This window comes from Chiloscyllium punctatum, chromosome 2, assembly GCF_047496795.1.
Source record: "Chiloscyllium punctatum isolate Juve2018m chromosome 2, sChiPun1.3, whole genome shotgun sequence".
NCBI lineage: Eukaryota > Metazoa > Chordata > Chondrichthyes > Orectolobiformes > Hemiscylliidae > Chiloscyllium > Chiloscyllium punctatum.
The window spans coordinates 112,307,066-112,332,483 of record NC_092740.1 but is presented as its reverse complement, the minus strand read 5'-3'; the positions used below and the strand labels follow the sequence as shown (position 1 = coordinate 112,332,483).

Here is a 25,418-nt window from a genome sequence, read left to right as displayed (position 1 = left end):
AGGGCCCCAAACAGTCCTTCCAAGTGAGACAGCGGTTCACCTGTCTCTCCTCCAAGCTAGTTTACTGTATCCAGTGCTCCTGATGTAGTCTTCTCTACATCAGTGAGAAGAAAGTGAGGACTGCAGATGCTGGAGATCAGAGCTTAAAAATGTGTTGCTGGAAAAGTGCAGCAGGTCAGGCAGCATCAAAGGAACAGGAGAATCAACGTATCGGGCATAAGCCCTTCCTGAAGAAGGGCTCATGCCCGAAATGTCGATTCTCTTGTTCCTTTGATGCTGCCTGACCTGCTGCACTTTTTCAGCAACACATTTTTAAGCGCTCCATCGGTGAGACCAAACATAAATTAAGGGTACATTTTGCCGAGCATCTCAGCTACAGGGTCTGACCCGACCTCCCAGTCACCCATTTCAATTCCTCTTCCTATTCCCTTTCTGACATGACCATCCTCAAATTCCTCCATTGCCACGGTGAATTAGACTGCAAATTGGAGGAACAACACCTCATTTGCCTGGGCAGTCTATAGCTTGGATGTCTCAACATTGAGTTCTCCAATTTCAAGTAACCTCCCTTCCCATCCTCCAACTCCCTTTCCAGCCCACTGCCTCCCTTCCATTCCTCACCGACCCTTCCTTCCAACCAGATTCATTCCTCCCATCAATCAATCAGGCCAAATCCTCTACCTGTGTTCACCTACCTCACCACTCAACCCTTCTCCCACCCAAAACCCTCACCCATAGAACATAGAACATAGAACAATACAGCACAGAACAGGCCCTTCGGCCCACGATGTTGTGCCGAACTTCTATCCTAGATTAAGCACCCATCCATGTACCTATCCAAATGCCGCTTAAAGGTCGCCAATGAATCTGACTCTACCACTCCCACGGGCAGCGCATTCCATGCCCCCACCACTCTCTGGGTGAAGAACCCACCCCTGACATCTCCCCTATACCTTCCACCCTTCACCTTAAATTTATGTCCCCTTGTAACACTCTGTTGTACCCGGGGAAAAAGTTTCTGACTGTCTACTCTATCTATTCCTCTGATCATCTTATAAACCTCTATCAAGTCACCCCTCATCCTTCGCCGTTCCAACGGGAAAAGGCCGAGAACTCTCAACCTATCCTCGTATGACCTACTCTCCATTCCAGGCAACATCCTGGTAAATCTTCTCTGCACCCTCTCCAAAGCTTCCACATCTTTCCTAAAGTGAGGCGACCAGAACTGCACACAGTACTCCAAATGTGGCCTAACCAAAGTCCTGTACAGCTGCAACATCACCTCACGACTCTTGAATTCAATCCCTCTGCTAATGAACGATAATACTCCATAGGCCTTCTTACAAACTCTATCCACCTGAGTGGCAACCTTCAAAGATCTATGTACATAGACCCCAAGATCCCTCTGTTCCTCCACCTGACCAAGAACCCTACCATTAACCCTGTATTCCGCATTCTTATTTGTTCTTCCAAAATGGACAACTTCACACTTGGCAGGGTTGAACTCCATCTGCCACTCCTCAGCCCAGCTCTGCATCATATCTAAGTCCCTCTGCAGCCGACAACAGCCCTCCTCACTGTCCACAACTCCACCTATCTTTGTATCATCTGCAAATTTACTGACCCACTCACCCCTTTATCTGCAGCTCCCCTGGCACCCATCCCTAATCCTGAAGAAAGGTTTCACCTGGAACGTTGACATGACTGTCTATCTGTCTCTCTCTTTCTTTCTCTCTTTCTTTCTCTCTCTCTCTCTCTCTCTCTCTCTCTCTCTTTTTCTCTCTCTCTCTCTCTCTGTCTCTCCCTCTCTCTCAAGTCCACACCAACCCTTTGAAGAGTAACCCGACCAGATCCATTTCTCTCTGACTAATGCATCTAACACTATCGGCAATTTAGCAAGGCCAATTCACCTAACCTCCACGTCTTTGAATTGTGGGAGGAAACCAAAGCACCCAGAGGAAACCCACGCAGACATGGGGTGAATGTGCAAAATCCACACAGACAGTCACCCAAGGTTTGAATCGAACCTGGGTCCCTGGCACTGAGAGGCAGCAGTGCTAACCACTGAGCAACCGTTGAATGTGAGAGGCAAAGGAGTTTCTCTGCCACTTTTGATACTCAATGAAAAGATTTTCATCACATTTAAAAAAAAGTTATAATTTATTCAGTGCTGTCTGTAGTTTGCAATTTGAGTGTTTGTGGTTTACCGGGCAGTTTATACCTATTATAATGAAAGTTGTTTGGGACTGTGCACAAGTGTCCATTTGCGGGGAGTTATTTATATATGTTTCATTGTATGCATTCTGGCACTGATGTGCTCATTTATCATTTTCAGTTCAAATCTCTGAACCTTAATTAGATTTTGCAGCTACCATAACCTGATTCATTACTCTTGATCATTCCACCTTATATTCTGATGTCATGACACCATGCCAGTATTGAACAGTGTGCTCATTTATTTTATTTTCGAAAACTTACTTTTTACTCCATTTTTTGAATTGGCACATGTAAATTGAGTCTGATATAAATTTCCCAAAATGAAATGACTGACTTTTACATCTTATCCTTAGAGTTCATTACTTTGTAACTGCAGTTAAATGTATGCACTTATTTTGTCTCTACATATCTTCATTGAAATGTTTACTTGGAGGTTTGAACCTCTTGCCAAAGCTTGGCCTAGGAATTGATGGTTTTACAAATCAGTTATATTTTTACTGATTCTCATCTATCTCCCAGAATTTCTGTTGCACTAACCATAATGATTCAGATGATGTGTGCTGAGGTTGTGCATACTGGTCATAACCTGGGTGGCCTGATCTGGAAATGGGACGAATGCCGAGTGACAGCCCAGTAGAGAGCATCATATGACAGCTGGTGAGAAGCTCAGTTGCCATCCACAATGGGCATTTCTGTGAGGAAAACGCAGCTTAGAAGTAGTAAACATAGGTTTTGATAGTCTGAATGCTATGGTGTCACTTTGGTTGTATGGACACTACATTTCTTGGAAGGTAGCACAGGTCAGACATACAAAATGTTTTATTCTTATTTTTGAAATCTGCATTTTCTCAAAGTACTCTGCAGCATCATGTCAATGAATATTATCAAAATCTGAAATCACTCAGCTGTACAATAAGTCTGCAAGTGGAAATACTTGTTTTCATTCTCCAAATGTTTCTCTTTCTCTTTGCCCCTCATATGATGAATGTGAAGCAGTTCACTTTTGATTTGATCTGGTAATAGCTCTTTCAAATTAGGCACTTCGTCGAAATAGCTATCTCTTTCTGTATTGTTAAGGTGTTTAAATGTTTGACATTTTTGTCTTCCTAATAGTAGGCTTGAAGGGAAGTCAAACACTTGCATTGTAATAAAGAAATTCCTGTGATTTTCATTTCTCTGTCACCAGTAGCCCATGTGACTGTAAATATTTGAATGAGGCTTTCAATTTATGACAAGACTTCATGACATGTTGAGGTATCTATAAAAGTGAACTACCTCTTGAGTATTAGTCGAACAAACTGAAATATTCATAGGTTGCCAGATAGGTTTTAGCTAGGTCCTATAACTTTAAAGTAAGGGAAGAGGAGAAAATTTTGTGGATGTTCAAATTGCAGAGTCTCTCGAACAGTGTTAATTGAAACTGTAAATTTCAAGGCAGGGTTTTGGATGAGGCTGAAGTCTTCATATAAACACATCCATTATGGTCTTAAAAGGCAGGAAAATTAATACACAGATCTAACAGCTAAGTTTTTTTGAGTTTAAAATAAAACTAAACTTTTTGGATATTGGGAATTTAAAGTTACTTCAGGGAAAAATATGTTGTTTTGAAAAACGTTTTGAGTTTTCAGTTAGTTTATTCAATTGCGATACTGAAACATTAAAATGCATACATTAATCATTAATGTTTGCATAGAAAGTTTTGATTGTGAATTTTGACCCAAGTGTTGAGAGGAAATCAATACATGCTGTAGATTTTTTGTGACAGATATGCTTATGAACTTTTTAATTAATTATCATACAAAAAAACCAAAGACATGAAAGAAGTATAGAATTAAATTTGACACATTATATTTAATAAGCCGTGGTCATTTTAATCACAGTAGGAGAAATACTTTCATATCTTCTCTTGGGATGCATCCAAGTAATGAGAATAGATTAGGAGGAGAGGAGCAAAACTTCAGAAAACACTGGTGATGGTGAACCAGAATAAAATTGAGATCAGTACTGTTGAGAAGAAGCATAGTGTTGAAGAAACGGGACAGAAAAGAAGGGTGGAACATGGCAGAAAGAACATGACATTAAGCCATATTTGTAGAAAATCCCTGGTACAATAGTGGCCAAGGTTGCTTGTGAAAGAGTATAATGGGGCAATGACAGGCAAAGAGCACAATGTTGAGAAATGGTAATGGGGAGAAAAACATCATATTACTGGGGAGTGAAGAACGAGAGGCCCAATATAATGGAATTTGATTGGATGGGAAAAGTAGGAAGAGTGCCATACTAGAAGGAGAGGTTGAAAAATAATGAACATGATTTAGGACAATGGGACAAATGAAGAGCATCAAAATGGGGAACAGGAATAGGAGTGGCACAGTATCTGAATGGAGAAGTTGCACATAACCTCTGGGAATGGTAGAAATCAGCAAAATGAGGAACAAAGGAAAATTGGGGAGTGAACCAGAGAGTCCATTCAGCAATATTTGGGAACAAAAGCAACACTGAGGGCACGAAAGAACTTTAAGTTAAGGGTATGAGGTAGAAGGAGGTCTGGCAGAATTTTGGAAAACTGGATAAAGAAAGTAGTAGAAGCTAATCTTGTCCACCATTGTTGGCTTCATTTTGAGCTGACCAATACTTAAACTTAAGCTGTGCTATCCTCTGCAAAAAAAACTGAAAAATATGGAACATTTTTACTTTGAATCAACTTTTGTGGGTTTCTTGTGTTATATGTTATTTTTAGCAGTGATTTTCAGTTGGGTGTAAATTTCAAGACAAAGGCTCCAAACAACTTCTCAAACGTAGGACCAAATTAAGTAACTGTTCCTCTTTCTTTTATCGATGAGCTTTGCTACTTGCATTTGCTGGATTTTCCCTATTTCGTATGTCCATAATAATTTCTTAATACAAGCTTTATGCCTGCCACCCCAATTTTCATTTTCGGTTCAGATGTTCCCAAATTTTGTTTGTCTCGATTAGGTCTTTATAATATATTGCTAGAATCAATGATGTTTGGGTTATGGTGCTAACGTAAAGTAATATTTTCATCTTAATTATACAACACTGCACAAATTTTCCATTATTCCAATAAAGCACTCTCACCTTGGTATCAGTATCTCAAAGAAAATATATTATTTTCCCTATTTTTCCTGGTAGTTTAGTGGACAGGCAAGAATGTTACCTCAGAGTGCAGTGGGACCTTGATTAGATGTGGTGATGGCTGAGGAGTGGCAGATGGAGTTTAATCGAGATAAATGTGAGGTGCTACATTTTGGGCACATCAGGACAGAACTTATGCACTTAATGGTAAGGTCCAAGGGAGTAATGCTGAGCAAAGAGACCTCGGAGTCCAGATTCATACTTGTTTGAAAGTGGAGTTGCAGGTAGACAAGATTGTGAAGAAGGTGTTTGGTATTCTTACCTTAATTGGTCAGTGTATTGAGTGTAAGAGTTGGGAGGTCATGTTGTGGCTGTAGAGGACATTGGTTAGGCCACTTCTGGAATACTGCATTCACTTCTGGTTTCCCTACAAAATGAAGGATGTTGTGAAACCTGAAAGGATTCAGAAAAGATTTACAAGGATATTGACAGGGTTGGAGGGCTTAAGCTATAGGGAGCAGCTGAATATGCTGGGGCTATTTTCCCTGGAGTAGTAAAGGCTGAAGGGTGACCTTATAGAAGTTTGTAAAATCATGAGGGGCATGGATAAGGTGAATAGCTAAGGTCCCTTTCACAGAGTAGAAGTGACCAAAACTAGAGGGCATAGGTTTCAAGTGGGAGGAGAAAGATTTAAAAGGGACCTAAGTGGCAACTTTTTCACACAGAGGGTGGTGTGTGTATGGAATGAGCTGCCAGAGGAAGTTTTGGAGGCTGGTACAATTACAACTTTTAAAAGGCATCTAGATGGGTACATGAATAGGAAGTGTTTTGAGGGATATGGGCTAAATGCTAGCAAATAGGCCTATATTAATTTAGGATATCTGGTTGACATGGATGAGTTGGACCAAAGGGTCTGTTTCCAGACTGTACTCTAAAAGTACACCAAAGAATTTCTTATTGTCGGTTTTCAGCCATTCAGCTAATAAGTATAAAAATGTAATGTGGTCCTTTTATATTATAAAATTTGTAGAAAAGTTATCCCAATGAATCACAAAAGTTGTTATCTGCTTTAGTAATCTTTAAGATTACACAGACTCCAAATGACGTGAAGCACGCTAACTACAGTAATTGGGAAAATAATGTGCTCCACTAGTCCTTTCAGTGCACTTCAACTGGAACAAGATTACTTCTTTGTGTTTTGTGAAAATCAGTGCCCATGAGCTAAACTCAGGTTTCTATTGTTGTGTGGCAAGCGTCATTTGCTCAGTCTTTGTCCTACTGATCTGTCAAGGAATAAACCTTCCTTTCAACTGATATATCATAATGTATGTTTATGGCCACTGGCAGTATTATTGCTTCTATTTGCAATTTCTCTCTGTCTTGGGTTCAGATTCTCCACTCAGAAAGTAAACAAAAATTTTCTGACAAACAATGAGATGGCCTCATGTGAATGATTTTAAAAGATCTAGCGCAAGGTGAAGGGCAACACCATGCAACCTATCATCATGGCCTGTTTGACTAGACTTTGAGAGCTGTAGTCACCAGAGGGTTTTATTATTTTGGGCAAACTGTAGACTTTTTCAAATATGATATTTGAAGAGGAAGAATATAAAAGGATAGTGAAAAGTCATGGGTGTGTTATACAGGATATGTCACAAGAAAATGTTTTGGCGAGGGCAGGATTTCTCTTTCCCACCTGTTGTGATAGTGTATTCTCATAAATCCAAGGATGAAACTTTTGCAAAAAGAATGGTGCTTGTTCTAATTACATTGCAATGGAGAGCACATACTCAATCAGGCAGTGAAATTCTGGTATCTAGGTTGAGTGCAAAGACTCATGTGGCCAAGGGATTAAAAAACTTGTGTTTGTGTAGCTTTCCAACCAGTGAAGTAGTTTTGAAGTTGATGATTGTTGCAGTGTAGGAAACTTGGCAATCAGTTTGTTCACAGCAAGCACCTACAAGCAGTATATGGTAATGACTAGAACGTATATTTTAGTGACTTTGATTAAGGGATAAAAATTAACCAAGACACAAGGTGAGCATCCTTGCTTTGCTTCTCAATAATTCTATGGAACCTCTTGCATTGTGAAAAGGAGATAGGTACTTCGCTTTAATGTCTGAAAGATGTTAAAGTCAGTGCTAGGCTCCTTCAATACAACATTGAAGTGCCAGCCTTGAACTTGAACCAACAAGCTTGGGGATCAGAGACCAGAGTCCTACCAGTTGAGTTACAGCTGAAATAGAAGAGAAATGTTAGCTTCCAATAATGTTCATCACATTTCTTAAAACAATCAGTTGTTGTTGGAAGGTGGCATTTTGGAGGCCAATTATAGCTATTACCAGGCCAGTGCATCTGCAGGTGTAGTTTCTGATAGTCAGAAGCTGGGAAGAACAGGCATATCTTTTGGGGAAGTTGGCATCACACTAGTGTCACTGCCAGTGATTGTCATTTTGGAAGTAGCTCAGTGATTGCTGCCATCTGTCTGAATTTTTCATGCAAGAAATTGTGGCAAACACACCCCCACCAAAAGAACCCCCATATTGCTGCCAATACGATAGACTGAATGGCAGTTTGTAAAATTAATTCATGGGACATAGGTATCACTGACTGGTCAGCATTTAATCCCTAGTCCTTGAGTATGTAGACATGAGATGCCTTTTTGAGAAGCTGCATCCACAATTCTACTAGAGAAGGAATTCCAGGACTTTGACCCGGAGACAGTAATGGAATGGTAACAAATTTCCAAGTCAGGATAGTGAATGGCTTGGAGGAGGACTTGCAAGTGGTGGTGTTCCCATATATCTGCCGTCCTTGTCCTTCTAGATGGAAGTGGTTATGGATTTGGAAAGTTCTGTCTAAGGATCTTGGCTGATCTGTTTTTGTGCACACTGCTGCTACTGATTGTCGTTGGAGGATACGGAGGCCTATGTATGTGGTGCCAATCAAACGGGCTGCTTTGTCTTGAATGGTGTCATTGGAGTTGCACCCATTCAAGCAAGTGGGGATTTTCCACATTGTTGGATAGTTGCCAGTGTTGAAACTGAAATGGAAGAGCTTGGCTAGTGGAGTAGCAAGTTCTGGAGCGCAAGTCTTCAGCAGTATTGCCAGGATATTGCCAGTGTCCATAGCCTTTGCAATATTCAGTACATCCAACTGTTTCTTGATATCACATTGATTGAATTGAATTGGCTGAATACTGGTATCTATGATACTGGGGATCACTGGAAGGGGCTGAGATCGATCATCCACTCTGCAATTCTGGCTGAATATTTCTGCGAATGCATCAGCCTCTTCCTATGCACTGATGTGTTGGACTCTTCCATCATTGAGGTTGGGGACATTTGTGGAGCCTCCTGCTCCAGTGAGTTCATTAATTGTCCACCATTATTCATGACTGGAAGTGACAGGACTGCAGATCTTAGATCTGATCCTTTGGTTGTGGGGCCACTTAGCTCTGTCTGTCAGTGAGTTGCTACTTATGCTGCTTGGCATTCAAATTGTCCTGTTTTATAGCTTTATCAGCGTAACATCTCACTTTTAGTATGCCTGTTCTCCTACATTCTCCATTGAATCATGCTTGATCCCCTGGCTTAATGATAATGTTGAATGGGGAATATGCCAGCCCATGAGGATGCATATTGTGCTGGAGTACATTTTTGCTGCTGTTGATTGCCCACAGCATCTCATGATTGCCCAGTCTTGAGTTGCTAGATATGTTCGAATAGTGATAGTGCTACTTAACGTGATGGACGTTATTCTCAATGTGAAGGCAAGATTTCGTAAGAACTGTGCGGTGGTCACTCTTGCTGATAGTGACATGGAAGAATCATCTGAAGCCGGTAGATTTATAAGGATGAGGTCAAGCACGTTTTTACTTCTGGTTGATTCCCTCACCATGTGCCGCAGACATGGTCTAACACCTATGTCCTTTAGGACCTCATCAGCTTGACCAATACTGCTGCTGTTGAGCCATACTTGATGGTAAACATTGAAATCTCATATTAGGAGTACATTTTGCAGCCTTGCCATCCTCAGTGCTTCCTCCAAGTGTTGTGGTGGAGTACTGATTCTCAGCGGAGATATGTGGTAATCAACAAGAGGTTTCCTTGCCCATGTTTAACCTGAAATCATAAGACTTCATGGGGTTTGAAGTCAATGTTGAGGTCTCTGACTCTGTAGCACTGTGCTGCCACTTTTGCTGGGTCTGCTCTGCTGGCAGGACAGGACATATCCAAGGATAGCATTGTTGGTGTTTGGGACATTGTCATATTCACACAGTTATCCCTTATTACCCTTATTGACACAGTTATCCCTTATTGATAGTATCAGGCTGTTGCTTGATTAGTCTGTGAGACAGCTCTCTCAATTTTGGCATTACTCCACAGAAGGTAATAAGGAGAAATTTGCATGGTCAGTAGAGCTATTTCTGCTATTGGCTTCACTGGTACTTAGTTTGATGCCAGGCGGTCTGTTGAGTTACATTTCTCTGTTCGGACTTCATAGCATTTGATACAACTGAGTAGCTTGCTCAGTTATTTCATAGGGCAGTTGAGAGTCAACCACATTGCTGTGGGTCTGGAGTCACATTTAAGTCAGACTTAGTGAGGATTGTTTTTTTTCCCTGAAGGATATTGGTGAGCCACATGGGTTTTTCCAACACTTGATCATGGTCCGCAGTAAATTCTTAATTTCAGATTTTTCTTCTATTGAATTCAATTCCACCACCTGCCGTACCGGGATTTGAATCTTGGTCCCTGGGACATGAGCTTAGTTTCTGGATTAATAGTCCAGTGATAATATGACTAGTCCATCATCTCCCGTCTATGTAAATCCTTTGATTAACTGAATGCCTCCTCTTTGTAAAGAAAACTTTGTGTCGTGCAACTGAAACAACTGTAAGCTGTACAAATGCTGCATTACCAAGTACCTATTGCAAACTGACAGCGTTATTTGCCAGAAGATCTTTGTGATGTGTCTGTTCATTGGACTTATTTTCATTGTCTGGATTAGTGGTGCTGGAAGAGCACAGCAGTTCAGGCAGCATCCAAGGAGCTTCGAAATCGACGTTTCTGGCAAAAGTCCTTCATCAGGAATAAAGGCAGTGAGCCTGAAGCGTGGAGAGATAAGCTAGAGGAGGGTGAGGGTGGGGAGAAAGTAGCATAGAGTACAATGGGTGAGTGGGGGAGGGGATGAAGGTGATAGGTCAGGGAGGAGAGGATGGAGTGGATAGGTGGAAAAGGAGATAGGCAGGTAGGACTAGTCCGGACAAGTCATGGGGACAGTGCTGAGCTGGAAGTTTAGAACTAGGGTGAGGTGGGGGAAGGGGAAATGAGGAAACTGTTGAAGTCCACATTGATGCTCTGGGGTTGAAGTGTTTCGAGGCGGAAGATGAGGCGTTCTTCCTCCAGGCATCTGGTGGTGAGGGAGCGGCGGTGAAGGAGGCCCAGGACCATTGTGATTTTCAATTTCATATTAACAAGCTGAACAAAGAACTACTTGTTTTTTTTTTAAAATACTGATTACATTTATAAGTTAATAAATACCACCCTGACAACACTGTTTGGACATCCAGTGATGTGGCATAGTGATTGTGATCAAGAAGTCAATCTGACTTCTAGCAATTGGAAATCACAGGATGTCTGAGCTGCCTGCACATTTTTTCATGGGATATGAATGTAATTTGCAAGTCCAACATTTGTTGCCCATCTCCTAATTACTTAAACGTTGATGTTAAATTATGGATAGAGAATTTATTAACTTTAAGAAACTAAAAAGTAAGGCTAAACTGGGCATTTTCAAATTGGCAGACTATAACTTATGAGTACTACATGGATCATTGTTGGAGCCTCAGCTATTTACGATCTACATTGTTGACTCAGAAACAGACAGAGAGCAATAGATATAAGTTTGCTAATGGTACAAAGCTAGGTAGGGATGCAAACTGCAGGGCTGGGGTTGGGGGAGAGGCTGCAAAGAAATATTAACAGGCTAAATGAGCAAGCCGTAAGGTAGCAGATAGTAATGCATTTCATGTTCTAAGGTTAATCACATTGGTTGTAAGAAAGGAACAGCAATATTTTTTCAAAAGGTGTGAAACTTGTTCAGAGAGACCTGGGCATACTTGTACAGGGAAACAAGTTAGCATGTGCATACAGTAAGGAATTAAGAAGACTGGAGACATGTTGCCTTAATTGCAAAGGAACTGGAGGAGGAATAAAAATGTTTTGCTGCAATTACGTAGAACTTTGCTGAGACTACACCTGGAATATGGTGAAACTTTGGTCTCCAGCTTTGAGGAAGGATATATTTACTTTTGAGGCAGTACAATAAAGCTTTACTAGATTGGTCCCTGCAATGTGCAGGCTGTCCTGTCATTCTGTAAACTGGATATATTGTTTGGAATAATGCAAGGTAACCTTTTTGAAATGTACAAGATTCTGAAAAGGCTCAAATAGCCATATAAGAGGTTGATTCCTCTGGCTAGGGAACTTCTGAATGTGGGGACGTAACCTCAGAATAACAAGTCAATTAATTTAGGTTGAAATGAAGAAAAATCTTCAATTAATATCTTCTGTATCCCTGATGGAGTGCGGATTCCTTATTGTTGAACATATTTAACGCTGAGATAGACAGATATTTGTCTCAGAGAATGAAAGGGTATGGAGAGTGGGCAGGGCAATGGATTTGGAGCTGAAGCTCGGTTGTTATTGTATTGAACAGCTGAACAATCTCAACAGGCTGTAAGATCTTGTCCTGCCCCTACTTGAAATCTTCTGTGCAACGCACTGCTACCATGATGTGCTGGTGTTGCAGAGAGTAAATGTTTAAGGTGATGAGTGGAGTGCCATTCAAAGAGGAATGCTTTGTCCTGGATGATGTTGAGCGGCATAGTGGCTCAGGGGTTAGCTCTACTGCCTCACAATGCCAGAGACCCGGGTCCGATTCTAACCTTGAGCGACTGTCTCTGTGGAGTTTGCACATTCTCCCCATAGTCTGCGTAGGTTTCTTCCCACAAACCAAAGATGTGCAGGTTAGGTGAATTGGCCATGCTAAATTGCCCATAGTGTTCAGGGATGTGTAGGTTGGTGCATTAGCCAGGGGTAAATATAGGATGATAACGTTGGGGAATGGGTTGGGTGAGTTACTCTTTAGAAGGTCGGTATGGACCTTTTGGGCCGAAGGGACTGTTTCCATTCTATAGGGAGTCTATGATTCTGTGGGGATTATATGGTCTTGAATGTTGATAGAGCTGCTGCACCCATCCAAGCAAGGGGTGAGAATTTCATCACTTTGGGGAATTAGAACCGGAGTACTTGATTACATACTTGCTCTTTAATGAGGAGTTTCTTTTAAAATCCCCATTATACTCTTGGAACCATAATATTTAGATGGCTGATCCAGTTAAGATTTGGGTCAATAGTAACCTACAGAACGTTGATGATGGGAGATTCAGTGATTGTAATGCCAATTAAAGTTGAACACAGATAATTAGATCATCTCTTGTTTTTTAAGACCATTAGATATTAGAGCAGAACTGGAGCTTTCGCCCAGCACTTCTGCTCTGTCATTCAATGATGTAATGGCTGACCTGACAATCCTCAACTCCACTTTTCCTGCCTTTTTACCATAATCCTTGATTGTCTTACTGATTAAAAATCTGCCTATCTCAGTCTTGAATATACTTCATTACCCACACTCAGTAGCCCTCATCTGTAAAGAATTCTGATAGGAGAAATTCCTGTTCATCTCTATCCTAACTGGGTGAACTCATACTCTGAGATAATACTGTATCTTGAGATTATCTCACAAGGGGCAACAACCTATCACATGTATCCTGTCACACCCACTAAAGATCTTCTTCACAGGAGCAGCCCAAGTGTTTTTGAACTCTCAGCGAACAAGGATTTTGGTGATTCCCAGTCCCATGTTCAATATAGAAAATATGAGATATTTTTATATTTCAGTGATAGCTGTTGTCTAACATTTATGTGCTGTGAATGTTGCTTGTTGTTCTTCAGCCCAAATCTGCATACTGTCTTATTTCATGCAGTATCATTATCTGAGGAATTGCAAATGGTTTTAATCAACAAAAATCCCCACTTACTACACAAGGAATTCTTACAGAGATATCCTGGAGCTGAGTTGATTGAAAAAATATACTTAAGTCACAGTCACCAAAATCATGTAAACTTCTTTAACTTCATAGCATTAATGCATCTGAGGTAGAAAATCAATAGCTTGAGTGTCACTCCATAACTTAATCTGACAATCAAGTGCAGTGTTGGGGGCACATAGCAGCATTGCCTTGCTGATGAAATTTCAAGTTTATCAGATTATTCCTTTGTTTCAGGGGATAAATGAGAATTTTGTAGCACTATATGAAGATGTCCAAGAGATTTTCTCATGTCAGCCAAAACCACCTCTATATATCCTTATATCAGGCTGATAATTTAGCTCGAGCTGCTTCAGTATGCAGAAAGTATAGAGACACCATGGTGGCTTAGTGGTTAGCACTGCTGCTTCACAGTGCCAGGTTGAATCTATGTGGAGTTTGCACATTTTTGCTGTATCTGCATGGGTTTTCACTGGGTCCCCCACAGTCCAAAGTTGTCAAGGTTAGGTGGATTGGCGATGCTAAATTGTCTGTCGCGTTCAGACATCTGCAAGCTAGGCTGATTAACTACAGTAAATGTGGGGCTGCATCTCTGCAGGCTTGATGGGTCAAATGGCCTCTTTCATCACTGTTGAGATTATGTGAAATTCTTTAAAAAAAACTGTGCAAGTTACAGGTTTGAGAGAGACAACTGCATGCGAGTAACCCAATTTTTAATAATTTTAAATTGCTTTTAAAAACTTAACAGAATCAGTTCTAGTTATACCCACTACAGCAATCAGTTCCTTTTTAAATTAAAAATTAAATTGCAATGCTATTACACATGCATTTTTATGCTTTGATGCAAGGAATAGCTTACATTTTAGAACATCTGATTTATATGTAAAGTACAATTAGTGAAAATATGCCAATGCCAATTTTGTGGCTGTGACTAGAACTTAGTGCAATTTTTAACATTAACACCAAAGCTTATTCAAACTTGATTTGCACAGAGCATAATTTGCACTTAAATGTCTGAGATTTTTAATTCTGGCTTAGCTGATTTCAGATGATTCTCAACAGAAGTTATAATACAATTCCATACCGGCACCCTTTTTAAAATTCTTAACTTTATACTTGATAGTGATACAGACTTCAAAGAATTTTGTTTTCCTGTTTTTCTGAGTACTCCAATGTAAGGTATGTATTGTGGTAACTAGTAAGCTGCTGTCTGAGTCCTTCTCTTTTTGACCACTCATTCCTCAAAGTAATTTTGGCGTTTTAACTATATTTTTTCTATGTAGATGTAATCAATAAGATATCTGCCATTGCATTTGCTGGAGAATCAGTTGTACTTTATAACTTGTGTACTTGTTAAAATCTTGTCCAAGTAATCAAAACCTTCTATGTTTTCACAATTGTGAAGAACGATTTCCTTGGAGGTTTTCATTGATACACCGGATTGTTTTGGGGCAGGTTTAAGCGTGTATTTAAGTAAGGCTGTGAAATGCTTGATTATTAGCCAGTTTATAAAATTATAAATGTTTTAAGCATCAATACAAATTGATGCTTCGTTGAATCTGTTCAGCTGACAGAAAAAGTCTTAGGGAGTCAGATGAAACATTTCTAGCATCTCCCCTAGCATTTCCTTTGATGGAAAACATTATTACAGGCATTTCTAATGTACTTTACGCAGCTTTGCAGGCCAGTTGAAATATTTTCTTTCAAGTTTGTCAGTGATTCAAAAACCTTATTAATGCAATTTCTTGCCTAAGTGAGAATCCGAGATGACTCCAATCACTTCCCAAAAATTCTTTTCAGTTATGATTTCTTTTATTTGTGGTGTCATTTATATTTACTGTTTGTTGGTTATTTTTAGATAATGTGTCTTATTTAATTGCTTTTCCCTGTTTACACTTGACACACACTTTACCCATTCAATTTGTTGTTGTTTTCTTTATGTGAAAATTGACTTAATTGATTGCAAATGACATACAGAACTTTACTAGTGAACAGGCAAAATATATTTCATTTTCTCAATTCATTAGAGGTTATTTCATAATTTTTTTTCAGATTTGGAAGAATTTTCATCAGTCTCTACTTAAGAATTGCTGAACTCATTTCATGATGTTGTATTCTGGCTTTTGACATTTTATATATTGGATTGATATTGGGTGGATTGTGATATCTACATTTCATATTAAGGAAATGATTTGATCATATTTATACAGATTTATTGTTTATCAGCTGGAGGATTTTCTATCAATTTGAATATATAGCTGTCATAACACTATGTATTGTTACAACCATGTAATTTGTTATATTAAAGCTATTTCGTCAAGATTTGCAGAAATAAAACTACAGCCACTGCTATTTTTATAATAGGCATTTATGTGAGAGAGAAAGGGTTGACATGATAAATTACTTAATGTTGTCCTCATTTTCTACAGGATTGTTGCCTTTGTAATTTGAGGGGTGGTGCACTTAAGCAGACTACTGATAAAAGGTAAGTGAAATCTATAGAGTTGTAAGGCATTTTTCTTATTGATTGAACTGAATTCAACATTTATTCTAAATTTGTTTTTTTAAAAAGACTTAAAGCCAGAGTGTAGTTTTAAAATGCAATCAAATTTTGAAATAGAATAATTTCACACTCATTGTGTCCTTTGGGCTATTTTGGAGCAGTTATGGAATTGTTCAAAATGATTAATGATCTTTTCAATTGCATCAGCCTGCTGTTGACAAAACCTGCATACTTGGCTAGTGTGTACACGAGGTTGATCAAGTCTCACAGTATCCAAATGTTTACTTGCTTGGAACCAAGGAAACAGCAATGGATATGCTTTACGATGAGACTTGACTTTCTTACTGTTTCAAAATTATAACTACACAGTTATGATTATCTTTGAAAGATAACTTGTACCATTCATTTTGTTGCATGACATATGTTGAAACGTGAGTAGTTGCCAAGTGCCACATCTGAAATCATAAGAAACAGAAGCAATAATAAACCATCTGGCCCGTTGAACCAGCTGTGCCAATAAGACCATAGCTGTCTGATTGTGCACTTAATTGCACTTTGCTATCTGTTCCTCCAAAACCCTCCACTCTTGTCAGATAAGAATTTACTCATTTTAACCTTGAATATATTCAGTGAGCCAAGCGTCACTGCTCACTGAGGAACAGCATTCTGCAGGCAATGACTCTCTGAGCTGAAAGTTTATCCTCATCTATGACTCGATATCGTTAAAACTATTTGAGATAGTTCTTGATAGCATATGTTTTAATAACATCACCTTTTGATCTTCTAAACTCCAAATGAGGTAAGGGCTCAACTTTTCTTCAGAAGGAAAACCCTTAATTCCATAATTAGACTCTTAATTATCTTAGCAGCATCCAATGTAAGTTTATCCTTCGTTAAATAAGGAAACAAAAACTGCACAGTGCTCCAAGTGCAGTTTCACCAATGCCAGGTGTTGTTGCAACAAGACTTCCGTAATATACTCCATGTTGAAGAGCAAATGAGGCCTGAAAATTCTGTGGCAGGTCGCTCACCTCCTGACTCCCAAAGCATGTCCACCATGTATAAAGGCACAGGTTGGTAGTGTGATGGAATACTCTCCATCTGTCTGGATTGATGAAGTTCCAACAAAGCTCAGTATCATCCATAACAAAAAAGCAGCCTGCTTGATTTGCACCACATCCACTGTCTTCCACATTTCCCTTCCCACCAGTACACCACAGCAGCAGAACTAGTTAGCCACATTAAAGTATTCTGTCCATTCACGACTGGCATAGAGTAACAACAGTGTACACCATCTACAAAATGCACTACAGTGTCTTGTCAGATTTCCGTCGACAGCATTCTCTACTTGTTTGAGCTGTACCACCTAGAAAGGCAAAGGCAGCCAATGCACAAAAATATCATCACCTGAAAGTTGAGTTAAAATTCTGGAATTATTTTCCGAGTAGCACTGTGTGTTCCCCTTATATACCCAAGGATGGCAGTTTCAAAAAAAGCAGCTCGCCAACTTCTCTACCAAGGCATGTTTATGTTTGAGCAGTAAATGTTGGCCTAGCCAGTGACATCAACATAGTTTTTTTTTTAACTTGTAAAGGTGTAAAGCCTGACCTAATAGGTGTAAGATCAAAAGAAGCAGAATTGTCCCATTTGGCCTATCAAATCTGCTCCACCATTCGATCATGGCTGGTATGTTTCTCAACCCATTCTTTTGCCTTCTCTTCAAAACCTTTAATCAAGAATCAAGAACTTATCCATCTCTGTCTTAAATACTCAATGACTTGGCCTCTACAGCCTTCTGTGGCAGTAGGTTCCAAGATTCCCCACCCTCTGGCTGAAGAAATCCCTCCTTGTCTCACTTCTAAAGGATCATCTGTTTATTCTGAGGCTTTGTCCTCAGGTCCTAGTCTCTCCTACTAGTGGAAACATCTGCTCTGTGCCTGTTTTATCTAGGCCTCTCTGTATTCTGTGACTTTCAATGAGATGCCCCCTCATCCTTCTAAAGCCCATGAAGTTCAGACCCAGAGTCCTCACCAGTTCCTTATTTGATGAGCCATTCATTCTCAGGATCGTTCTTGTGAACCTTCACTGGAAGTTTAAATTATGAAAGTGTTTGATTGAGTAGGTAGAAAATGAGGTTTCCCATTTATGTGAAAGAGTCAATACAAACAGGAAACTGAAGAAAAAGAGAACCTTAGCCAGGTTGGTGAAAATGTGAAACTCACTATCACAGTGAATAGTTGAGGCAATTAGTTTAGATGCGTTTAAGAAGAAGCTAAATAAACAAACAAGGAGGTTAGAGTGGCTCATAAACTGCATGGACTATTCCTTTGTGCGGTATATTCTAATTAGTTAACATGTTCAATTCAAGGCAGTTCATTTTACATTAATTTATAAGAGCAGATTACTGCAGATGCTGGAATCTGTACTGAAACCAAAAATACTAGAAGTCACAGCTGGGCAGTCAGCATCCATGGAGACACCAAGCTAATGTTTCAAGTCCAGATAACTCTTCAGAACATTCATTTATCATGTGTTCCCCCTCTGTAGAAAGGAATAAATAAATTAATCAAGAGAGAAACATCTTTCTGTAAAAATAGAGATTGATCAGTTGAATGAGCCGGAAGATCATTCAACTGATCAATCTCTATTTTCACAGAAAGGTGTTTATATATTTCTTGGGGAGCCATGTCTTAATATGGATGAACAGAGTTACCAAGGATGTTAATTACACAACTTGTGAATTTGAGAATGCTGGTAAGCAAGATAAATGAATAAGAGTTTAGGTCTTACAAATATGGCAATGGAGTATGAATAAAGAAAGAAAAAATAGAGATAGATTTATTGTCAAGACCATGTTTAAAGTACCATGTGGTAAGAGAGGATGGAGAATCTTTTTAACTGAGAGGGTATGGAAGAACTTGTCTGTGGAATGTTGTGGTGTAAGATGGGGTACTATACTGTACTGATCCCAAGAAAGGGTAAGAAATCCCTGATCTGTGGTTGGGGGGAAAATTGCTGTGTATTGTTAATTTAGAGAATTATGCCAATTTAGAGAAACTGTCTGTTTCCATTATTTAACTTAGAACTGTTCTTTTCAGTGAGTTGTGTGATCTCATTTCCCCTTCACTCAACAGTTTCTATCATACTATCAGGAGAAAATGAGAGAAGCAGACACATGAGGAAAGTGGTGCACGCTTTTGTGGGAGGTGGGGGACATTGTGGTGGTTGGAAATATTGATCTATATACATCTCCAGAGTTGCTGTTCTAAAACCTATTTCAAAGCATGATTTAAGTAATAGTGCTGTTTCCATAGAATAAACAGATGAACTGGTAATAATGAGTTCTTTCATTAGTTAAAAGATCATCATAAATTTTTTTAATCTGTGACATTCATGGATTTTGAACTTTGCTTAAATAAGTGAAAGAACTGCCATAATTCACCTTCAGCAGTGAAATATCCTCTATATAACAAAGCCAATAATTGGTTGTTGACCTTCAGCCCTTACTGTACGTGCATAGACTTGGGCAAAAGACAAATTGAAACACGTGGAGGAACAGAGATTTCACTGTATTCTGAAACCAATTTATGTCTGAAATCCAAACAAATGCAGTGCCTTTTCACTGAAAAGGTTAACACACTCTAAAAGTTACTTTGGTGCCAGATTCAGAACAGGGAGACTGGCAGAGCAGAAATCAAACCCGACATTGTCATCAGTATTCCTTTGTGGTTCATCACATTATTCAAGTTGTCATTTGTGTTGTTTAGGTGGGCTCATGTGATGTGTGCAGTTGCAATTCCAGAAGCAAGGTTTGTGAATGTGGTGGACCGCAGTCCAGTGGATGTCACCCGAATCTCTTTGCAAAGATTGAAGCTCGTAAGTTTGAAGAGTTGCTTTTCTTTTCTCTGTTTTATCTTTCAATTGTAGTTGGGTGTTTGCACATAATCCCAACAAAACTGTTCTGGGCATTTGCATGCCTGAAGTTTACTGCTGCTTTGTGCTTTAACTGGATCTCTTTGTTGACTCCATTATTATTTAATTTTTCCTGTTTTGAACAATGTTTTAGGAGGTCCCATGGACCTTGTTAATCCACAGATTTGAACTCTAATTTGATCAACAAAATACCACTTGTTGCACATTAAAGGTGGACAGCATGGTGGCTCAGTGGTTAGCCCTGCTGCCCCACAGCGCCAGGGACCAGGATTTGATTCCAGCCTCGGGCGACTGTCTGTGTAGAGTTTGTGCATTCTCCTGTGTCTGCGTGGGTTTCCTCTGGGTGTTTTGGTTTCCTCCCACAATCAACACTGTGCAGGTTAGGTGAATTGGCCATGCTAAATTGCCCATAGTGTTCAGGGGTGTGTACATTGGGTGCATTAGTAAGACTTAAATGTAGAGTAGTAGGATGGAGAATGGGTCTGAGTGGATTATTCTTTGGAGGGTCGGTATGGATTTGTTGGGCTGAAGGGCCTGTTTCCACACTGTAGGGATTCTATTTTCTACTGATATCAAAGATTCATTTATCTAGCAGAAGCAGATGTAGTCATGTATCAGTTTTCAAAATTAGAGTATGGGAGATTGCAAATATCGCATTTGTGCACAATTTTGATACTTATATTTTGTGTCAGTGAACAAAAGGGGGAGATTATTTTGCTTTCACGCTCCTGTGTGAGGTTACAATGCACTTTTCAGATTATCAATTTAAATTGGGGTGGATCATCATATCTCATATTTATCCTCAGGAAATTAAAAATTAACATTTATTCAGTAATGTCCAACAAGGTTTAATTCTATTCACAGACACAATCGTCAGTTTCTGTGGTTATTAATCTACACTGATTCAAATGTTGCTTCTTTATGTTTGTTATTCTGGAGATTAGAATGTGGAGTTTGTGGAGAAAGCATAACTGGGGCAGAGATTGAAGACCAGGAGGCAAGGTGCTCATGTTTTATTTCTGCACTGGAGAGCAAATTATCTGTTCAGTACTTCTCAGGATGAAACAAATTTCAAAAATTCTTAGCAAGAAGGAGCAAGTGTTTAAATTGCCTTGCCTTTCATTTTTAAAATGGGCAAAGTGTCCTGAATTAATGTTTTAAATGTTGCTGTGCTGTATCTCGAGAATAAATGCAATGGTATGTTACATATTTGAGTATCCCATTGTGGTGCATAATTAAACTGATTTAAATTAGCAAAATTGGTCAGAGTGATTATGTTTCTCAAAAATGAGTGATGGCCAATCAGTTTTTTTGTTAGTAGCGGTCAGACCTTCCGACACCTGAATTATATATACTCATATACCTCCTGCATTTCTGGGGAGATTAGTATTCTGCCCTTTTGCTCTTCACTCTCTCTCATCTCTGACTTTCTTTCCCTCACTTCTCCACATGCCCACTTCTGCTCACTCTTTCACTCGTCTGTCTCCCACCTCCCTCTCTGCCTCGCCCTTTCTCATTCCTTCTCTTCCCCCCCCACCCCCACTGTCTCCCTACCCCCGTCACTCTATCTCTCCCCTCTCTCTATCTCTGTGTTCCCTCCCTCTCCATCCTCCTTCCTTCCCTCCTTCCTTCCTTCCTCCTTCCTTCTCCTTCCTCCCTCCTCCTCCTCCCGCCCACACCTCCCTCCCTCCCCTCCCCTCTCCCACCCTCTCTCCCACCCTCTCTCCCACCCTCTCTCCCACCCTCTCTCTCCCACCCTCTCTCCCACCCTCTCTCCCACCCTCTCTCCCACCCTCTCTCTCTCCCACCCTCTCCCACCCACTCTCCCACCCACTCTCCCACCCACTCTCCCACCCACTCTCCCACCCACCTCTCCCACCCACTCTCCCACCCACTCTCCCCCTCCCACCCACTCTCCCACCCACTCTCCCACCCCTCTCCACCCACTCTCCATCCTCTCTCCCTCCCACCTACCCACTCCACACTCACCCACCACCACCACTCTCTCTCACCCTCCACTCACTCCTGTCCCTTAACGCACCCACACTCTCTCCCTCCCTCTTCCCAGCCTCCTCTCACTCCACCCTCTCTCTCCTCCTCCACCCACCCACTCTCCCTCCCCACCACCCACTCCCTTCCCCTCCACCCACCCACCTCCCTCCTCCCTTCCACCCACCCACCCACTCCCTCCCTTCCACCCACTCCCTCCCTCCCTCCCACCCACTCCCTCCCTCCACGACCACCCTCCCACTCCCTCCTCCACCCGACCCACTCCACCCTTCACCCTCCCCTCCCTTCCACCCACCCACTCCCTCCCTTCCACCCACCACCCACCCTCACCCACTCCCCTCCCTTCCACCCACCCACCCACCCACCCACCCTCCTCCTCCACCTCCCTCCACCCACCCATCCACCCACCCCCACCCACCCACTCCCTCCCTTCCCACCCACCCACCCACCCACCCACTCCCTCCCTTCCACCCACCCACTCCCTCCCTTCCACCCACCCACCACCCTCCCCTTCCCCTCACCCACCCACCCCTCCCTCCACCCACCCTCCACCCACCCACCCACTCCCTCCCTCCCACCCCTCCACCCACCCACCACCACCCCCTCCACTCCCTCCACCCACCCACCCTCCCTCCCCACCCATCCCACCCACCCACCCTCCCTCACATCCACCCCTCCCTCCCACCCTCCACCCACCCACTCCCTCCCACCCCCACCCCACTCCCTCCCTCCACCCACCCACTCCCTCCCTTCACCCTCCCACCCCACTCCCTCCCTTCCCACCCACCCCACCCACCCACTCCCTCCTCCACCCACCCACCCACTCCTCCCACCCACCCACCCTCCCATCCCTCCACCCACCCACCCACCCACCCACTCCCTCCCTTCCACCCACCCACCCACTCCACCCTCCACCCACCCACTCCCTTCCACCCACCCACCCACCCACCCACTCCCTCCCACCCACCCACCCACCCACTCCCTCCCTTCCACCCACCCCACCCACCCACTCCCTCCTCCCACCACCCACCCACCCTCCCTCCACCACTCCCTCCTCCCACCCACCCACCCACCCACCCACTCCCCTCCCTCCACCCACCCACCCACCCACCCACTCCCTCCCCCACCACCCACCCACCACCCACCACCCTCCTCCACCCACCCTCCCACCCACCCCCTCCCTTCCACCACCCACCCTCCCACCCCCTCCCTCCACCCACCCTCCACCCACCCACCCACCCCCTCCCTTCCACCCACCCACCTCCACCCACCCCCCCTTCCACCCACCACCCCTCCCTTCCACCCACCCCCTCCCTTCCACCTCACCCACCCTCCCACCCACTCCCTCCTCCACCCACCCCCACCCACCCACTCCCTCCCTTCACCACCCACCCTCCCTCCCTCCTCCACTCCCACCCTCCCACCCACCACCCTCCCACCTCACCCTCCCACCCACGCCTCCCTCCACCCACCCACCCACCCACCCTCCACCACCCTCCCACCCACCCACCCACTCCCTCCCTTCCACCCACCCACCCCTCCCTTCCAACCCACCCACTCCCTCCCTTCCCACCCACCCACTCCCTCCCTTCCACCCACCACCCACTCCACCCTCACGCCCTCCCTCACCCACCCACCCACCTCCACCCACCCCTCCCTTCCACCCACCCACCACCCCTCCCTCCACCCACCCACTCCCTCCCTTCCACCCACTCCCTCCCTTCCACCCACACACTCCCTCCTTCCACCCACCCACCCACCCCTCCCTCCCCACCACCCTCCCTCCCACTCCCACCCACCCACCCACCCCACCCTTCCACCACTCCCTCCCCTTCCACCCACCCACTCCCTCCCTTCCACCCACCCACCCACCTCCACCCCTTCCCACCCACCCACCACCTCCTCCTCCACCCACCCACCCTCCCACCCACCCACTCCCTCCCTTCCACCCACCCACCACCCTCCCACCCACTCCCTCCCTTCCACCCACCCCCCTCCCTTCCCACCCCACCCCCTCCCTTCCACCCACCCCCTCCTCCCCCACCCTCTCCACCCACCCACCTCCACCCACCCCTCCCTTCCACCCACCCACCCTCCCCCACCTCCCTCCCTTCCACCCACCCACCCTCCCTTCCACCCACCCACCCACCCACTCCCTCCCTTCCACCCACCACCCACCCCACTCCCTCCCTTCCACCCACCCACCCACCCCTCCCTTCCACCCACCCACTCCACCCACCCACTCCCTCCCTTCCACCCACCCACCCACTCCCTCCCTTCCACCCACCCACCCACCCCTCCCTCCCACACCCACCCACCACCCACCCACCCACTCCCTCCCTTCCACCCACCCACCCACTCCCTCCCTTCCACCCACCCACCCCCTCCCCTTCCACCCCACTCCCTCCCTTCCACCCCACACCTCCCCTCCCTCCACCCACCCACCCACCCACCCACTCCCTCCCTTCCACCCACCCACCCACCCACCCACCACTCCCTCCCTCCACCCACCCACCACCCACCCACCCACTCCCTCCCTTCCACCCACCCACTCCCTCCCTCCCTCCACCCACCCACCCACCCACCCACCTCCCTCCTCCTCCACCCACCCACCCACCCACCCACTTCCTCCCTTCACCCACCCACCCCCACCCACCACTTCCTCCCTTCCACCCACCCACTCCTCCCTTCCACCCACTTCCACCCACCCACCCACCCACCCACCCACTTCCTCCCTTCCACCCACCCACCCACCCACCCACCCTTCCTCCCTTCCACCCACCCACCCACCCACCCACCCACTTCCACCCACCCACCCACCCACCCACTCCTCCTCCACCCACCCACCTCCCACCCCTTCCTCCCACCCACCCACCCACCCACTTCCTCCCTTCCACCCACCACCCACCCACCCACCCACCCACTTCCTCCCTTCCACCCACCCACCCACCCACCCACTTCCTCCCTTCCACCCACCACCCACCCACCCACTCCTCCCTTCCACCCACCCACCCACCCACCCACTCCTCCACCCACCCACCCACCCACTTCCTCCTCCCCACCCACCCACCCACTTCCTCCCTTCCACCCACCCACCCACCCCTTCCTCCCTTCCACCCACCCCCCACCCACTCCTCCTTCCACCCACCCCCACCTCCTCCCTTCCACCCACTCCTCCCCTTCCCACCCACTTCCTCCCTTCCACCCACTTCCTCCCTTCCACCCACTCCTCCCTTCCACCCCCCACTTCCTCCCTTCCACCCCCACTCCTCCCTTCCACCCACCCACTCACCCACCCACCCACCTCCCTTCCCACCCCCACTCCACCCACTCCCTTCCACCCACCACCCACTCCCTCCACCCTTCCACCCACCCACTCCCTCCCTCCCTCCACCCTCCACCCACCCACCTCCTCCCTTCCACCCACCCACTCATCCACCCACCCACTCCCTCCCTTCCACCCACCCACCCACTCCCTTCCACCCACTCCCTCCCTTCCACCCACCCACCCCCCCCACCCACTCCCTCCCTTCCACCCACCCC

The 25,418-nt window shown here is 44.3% G+C and overlaps 1 protein-coding gene across 5 annotated transcripts in view; it reads left to right on the top strand.

Annotated features, from left to right (window-relative positions):
* Window positions 1-25,418, top strand: part of LOC140487885 (lysine-specific demethylase 4C-like) — a 427,159-nt gene that overhangs the window by 270,466 nt on the left and 131,275 nt on the right. For all 5 annotated transcript variants that reach the window (XM_072587280.1, XM_072587271.1, XM_072587299.1 and 2 more), the window contains 2 exons: window positions 15,859-15,914; window positions 19,700-19,808. In XM_072587280.1, coding sequence (XP_072443381.1) covers window positions 15,859-15,914; window positions 19,700-19,808 — 165 coding nt within the window. The remainder of the gene's footprint in view (window positions 1-15,858; window positions 15,915-19,699; window positions 19,809-25,418) is intronic.